This window comes from Aethalodelphis obliquidens, unplaced genomic scaffold, assembly GCF_003676395.1.
Source record: "Aethalodelphis obliquidens isolate GAN/ISIS:26980383/991018 unplaced genomic scaffold, ASM367639v1 scaffold1807, whole genome shotgun sequence".
Classification (NCBI taxonomy): domain Eukaryota; kingdom Metazoa; phylum Chordata; class Mammalia; order Artiodactyla; family Delphinidae; genus Aethalodelphis; species Aethalodelphis obliquidens.
In genome coordinates, this window is record NW_020839718.1 from 1 (window position 1) to 5040 (window position 5040).

At 39.9% G+C, this 5040-nt stretch overlaps 1 protein-coding gene across 1 annotated transcript; it reads right to left on the bottom strand.

Moving 5' to 3' along the window:
- Nucleotides 1–801: 801 nt before the first annotated feature.
- Nucleotides 802–2526, bottom strand: LOC113617101 (centrosomal protein of 78 kDa-like). Its single transcript, XM_027100400.1, has 3 exons — nucleotides 2178–2526; nucleotides 1183–1354; nucleotides 802–876 (listed from the first exon to the last, which is right to left on the bottom strand). The coding sequence occupies exons 1-3, from the start codon at nucleotides 2276–2278 to the stop codon at nucleotides 850–852; spliced, it is 300 nt and encodes a 99-aa protein (XP_026956201.1). The 5' UTR covers nucleotides 2279–2526; the 3' UTR covers nucleotides 802–849.
- Between the last annotated feature and the right edge of the window lie 2514 nt (nucleotides 2527–5040).

The following is a 5040-nucleotide window of genomic DNA, read 5'->3' on the forward strand; positions in this document are numbered from 1 at the left end:
TTTGGTATATTATGCTCTGGTCATTTTCTCTGAAGAAGACCTGCTATATCTAGGTAATTCCTCTTCTTTTCTTTGACTTCCAGTTCCAGAAATGACGTCTGCTGAAGGAGAACATGTTCTAGCAATGAAATCTTCAAAAGACTCCTGCTGCTGCTCTGTGACTGCGACCCCCAGGTTATCTTTGGAAGTTTCTAAGGCCTCCTGAGTAGAGACTGGGACATGGAAGGAGTCGACAGGCAAAGGAATCCCAGCATCACCTGTAATTTTCTGAAACTGGAGGGAAAGACAAAAGACAAGACAAAAATTCAGTGATGAACAAAGCCAACCATTAAAAAGTAGAGTTCAAAACTTCAGTGTTACTCTGTGATCTTATTATTAACACAGTCAATTGATTATTCAGAAGATTTCAGAACCAGTTTTTCTCTAATTATATCCTGCCAAGTGATTCTCAGCTTAACCTAGCTATATCCAAGGCTATGTCCGCTACATTTTCAGACTTTGGTGACTGGGGTAGTTATTACCCATTTCCTTCCCCTCACTAAAAATAAAACCCTACTCTGTAAGAAAATTAATTTCTTTGCTATCCTCCAGGCACATGTGAACAGTATATAATATAGTTTGTGACCAGACTGTCAGTTCCCAAGACCAGTCAGTTCCCAAGACCAGTCTGAGATTGGCTGAGCTGGGCGAAGGGGGCTCCAAGTGAGGCTGGAGGAAAAGCTGACAGGTTTCCCCTCCCATTCCCATGACCAGGTGAGTCACTGTAATATCTTACATATCAGCTATGTCAAGATTACTTATTTTAAAAATTATATCAGTACGTGTACCTCCATTAGTGTTCCTTCATTGTTAAGCTGACTGCATACAAATAGAAACCTAGATAAAATATGAATAGAACAGACATTTATACAACTTAAAATTTGGAATATTTTCTGTAATGTTTTCTTTCTTCATTAAGGAGAGTTTGCTTTAACTCATACACTTTCTAAAGAACTTCCAGTTTTCTTATGTACAACAATACAGTATCATGAAACGGGCCCACATTTACTAATCTCAGATTTGGGGAGGACTCCCGAGCACGTGAACTATTAGAGACTGACCATTATTACTTTCTCCCTGACTTGGTCATTTCCTTTTTGCTGATCACTCTTAGAATCCTTAAGTGCTGTCCTCTCCACTTACTTGGAGATTTTGCGTTGGTCCTGGGGCACTCTGCTTTGACTCTGATTTTTCTTCTTCAAGTGCCTTCTTTTCTTCTTTAGGTGGACTACTAACAGTAGAGTTCATCTGGGGACGACCTAGTAAATGAAAATCTGACTGATCTATACCAGCCATTGTGGCCAGCTGCCCAAGCCTGGACCAGAGGAGGAGAGGAGAAAAGATAAAGGTTATTATAATCACAGAAGAGCAGTTTAGATTTCCCCAGACCTACAATCATGAAATACTTCTAAAATCTTAAAAGCCAACATCCTACTCCATACTACAAGCCTCTCTCTCCCCCAAATTCTCAGCCCTTTCCAGATTCATCCTCTAGGAGACATCCCACTGTCTCACTAGCAGCTTCAACATGTACCGTGCACCCCGTCCACTGCCAGTCACACCTCCATTCCCACACTTCTTTACCACCTTTCCTCCAGTTTCCAAGAATGTGTTTGTTCCTTCCTTCCCAACACCAACTCATTCACTGACAAAACACCACTCCATCAACTGTCAATCTCCACTTCCCTCTTTCAGCAAAATTGCTCACGGTTGAGAACCACTGACCTATATCTTCCCTGCAGATTAATAATAATTTTTATGTCTAAGACAAAAATAACTTTAATTCAAACTTATCAAACAAGCAAAGTAAATGAAAGATAGGAAAATTCTTATCCATTCCCGAATATTTTCAATGAAAACTGCTTTCAATTTAGTCTTTACAAAAAACTGTACCTACTAATTACTCTGTCTACAGGTTACTCTTTTATAATGGGCTCCCCACTCTACCAAAGCAGGCTCCCCTATTTGCATTTCTTAAAAAATTTAATTCCTCCTTTTAAAACGTCAACTATATTACCTATAATTACACTAAATTTGGCTAAATATGGCCACATAAGTGATGAAAATTGCTCCAGTTCCTCAGCAAACTACCATTATAGTTGCAAAGAGAAGAACGCCATGAAGAGAAATGAACTAACCCAGCATCTTTAAGGAGATCCAAGAAAGCATGGAACTTCTGAAAAGAATTCTCAATGCTGCCCAAAACACCTTCATCATCCAGGATCATGCTTGTGGACATGAAGGGCTTCAGACAAAGAGAAAGTTACATTTCTTAACTGGGCATTTTCATGTTCTAGCTATAAAAGAAGACGGAAAATGTCTGACATGATTTTTTTCTCATTGTCATCAAAAGTAGTCTTGCCTAGTTTCAAGGAACAAAACTAAAACACTCAAAATGTAATTAATCTGTAATTAACCTAACTCTCCACCAGTAAAGACAGAGACCATTATCACATAATAACCAAAACCCCCAGGCACCCAACAAAGTTTCCTGTATAACGCTTAGGTGGTATATAAGTAAACCAAAGTTATCGTTTTATTAATGATCTTTCACGAAAGATCACATTTCTAACTGGTTCAATTCATAATGGAGCCTCATTCCACATCAGAAAATTACCTGCTTTAAGTTTCCCTTAAATTAGAAAGTGAATTATAGAATCTGATCTGAACAAAACATATTACAACTCTGCTGAATGTTAAGAATTAACTTTAGTGAACAAAATATCTAATGCTTACGTTTAAAAGTCCTAAATCATACCCAACCCAATTTATTAAATGTACGATCACCAATGTTTTCTTTGGCTCCTTCAAAATATTCACTCCCGTGCACTCTTCCCCTTCCGCTCATCACCTATGCACTTAAAACCCCCTATAAGGTCAACTCCAGTATTTCTCAGAAAGGCTGTTATGTTCATGATGCCCCTTTTGCCTTATATAAGCAGGTGCTCACCATTTATTGAATGAGTGTCCGCCAATCCAGTGGATATGCACTTTGAAAAATTCCTCCCTACACTCAACCTCTGATAAAGTATATTTAGAACTTTTTAGATTATGCCCTGCTTTCATGCACATTACCTAATGTAATTCTTATAGTATATATTTTTATCTTTCATTGCATTCTTAGAAGTTTTCCAATCTTAAATTTATTTAAATGATTCACTTTCCTAATTCATTGCCAGGAGAGTCTCATCATGTCTTTTATGCTACTGTATATATAGTATATGCACAAGAAGTGCTTTCTTGAATCAAAGAATCATGAACAGATCATAAGCTAATGTCATAAAGCGCATGTGGGCGCGCACACATACACACACACACACATACACACACACACACACACACACACACAACGAGATTTTCATATTTTTAAAAACATGCTTTCTGGAATATAGATCATATGATCACTAAATACCAGTAAATGCAAAAGTCCATATGATACAACCAATTTGCAACATATTACAGTTTTAAAGTTTACAAACTATGTGTATATGGATTAAAATCAAATCGAAATAAAACCAAAACACTCCCAAAAGTATAAGAAATTGTTTACTTCATTGACTCATTTATCAGCCTTAAGTCTTATTACTCTTTCCTCCTTTAACTGCTTTAGGCACTCCTCCAGTTTTTCCTAAACAAACAGAGTAAATGTTATAACTAATTCGTAGTATAATATCCAAAAGCCTTTCCAGCTATAGGACTCATCAGGATTTAGGGGCAGAGCCAGAAGTGAACTCAGATTTTAGTCTGCTGCTGGTAATATCGTACCATGCTAGTGAAATGAGTTATCAAAATCTATCAAATTAGCATAGTAAAGATTTATTTAAATTCCACTTTTTCCAACATAAATTTGTGGCAGCCCACCATAAAAGGCATATACGTATAACATAGCAAGTCAGAAATAGTTAAGAAGAAGAAAGAAAAGTTCTATTTTTATTTGTGGGTCTCTTTATAGTAGGAACTCCTATTAATGAACATGCTTAACACACCTGAATTGCATAATTGCAGATTCAAAAGCATTTTTTTTTTAAAGTAACCACTTTATTTTATTTTATTTTTTTTATTGCGGTACACGGGCCTCTCACTGTTGTGGCCTCTCCCATTGCGGAGCACAGGCTCCGGACGCGCAGGCTCAGCAGCCATGGCTGACGGGCCCAGCCACTCCGCGGCAAGTGGGATCTTCCCCGGATCGGGCATGAACCCGTGTCCCCTGCATCGGCAGGCAGGTGGACTCTCAACCACTGCACCACCAGGGAAGCTCCAAAAGTAATCACTTTTAAAGCAATTTACAGTCAAGCACTGTTCCTGGAGTTCCCTGGGCATTAAATCTAATCATCAAAACCCTAAGAGGGGGCTTCCCTGATGGCGCAGTGGTTAAGAATCTGCCTGCCAGTGCAGGGGACACGGGTTCGAGCCCTGGTCCAGAGAGATCCCACGTGCCTCGGAGCAACTAAGCCCGTGCGCCACGACTACTGAACCTACGCTCTAGAGCCCCCGAGTCAAAACCACTGAGCCCGCGTGCCACAACTACTGAAGCCTGCGCGCCTAGAGCCCGTGCTCTGCAACAAGAGAAACCACCGCAATGAGAAGCCCGCACACCACTACGAAGAGTAGCCCCCGCTCGACGCAAGTAGAGAAAGTCCGAGAGCAGTATCAAACACCCAGCGCAGCCAAAAACAGATAAATTTATTTAAAAAACAAACCGTACGAGGAAAGAACAATCACTAACTCCATGTTATTTTACAGATGAGGGAAACAGAGGCAGAGAAGTAGAGTAAGTAGAGCAGCACAGCCAAGGTCACACCACTAAGTAGCAGAGCCACACTGTGGACTCAGGAAGCTGGGTGCCATTCCTGCTCACGGAGGTGGTAGTCTTCCCATTCACCAAGGTCACTGAAATAAAATGAACACTGATAAACTCCCTTAGGAGTTTCAGGAAATAAGACACTTCGGTCCGTGAAGTGGGGACACTGCTTGCAATAGGCAGAATTCTAACAGAGCCCC

What these genes read in the sequence shown, in the direction of transcription:
- LOC113617101 (XM_027100400.1), bottom strand. Translation starts at nt 2,278, where the DNA reads ATGTCCACAAGCATGATCCTGGATGATGAAGGTGTTTTGGGCAGCATT. An exon ending in GATCTCCTTAAAGATGCTGG is followed by an intron (nt 1,355 to 2,177) that starts GTTAGTTCATTT and finishes CCTCTGGTCCAG; the next exon opens with GCTTGGGCAGCTGGCCACAA. An exon ending in GACCAACGCAAAATCTCCAA is followed by an intron (nt 877 to 1,182) that starts GTAAGTGGAGAG and finishes TATTTTATCTAG; the next exon opens with GTTTCTATTTGTATGCAGTC.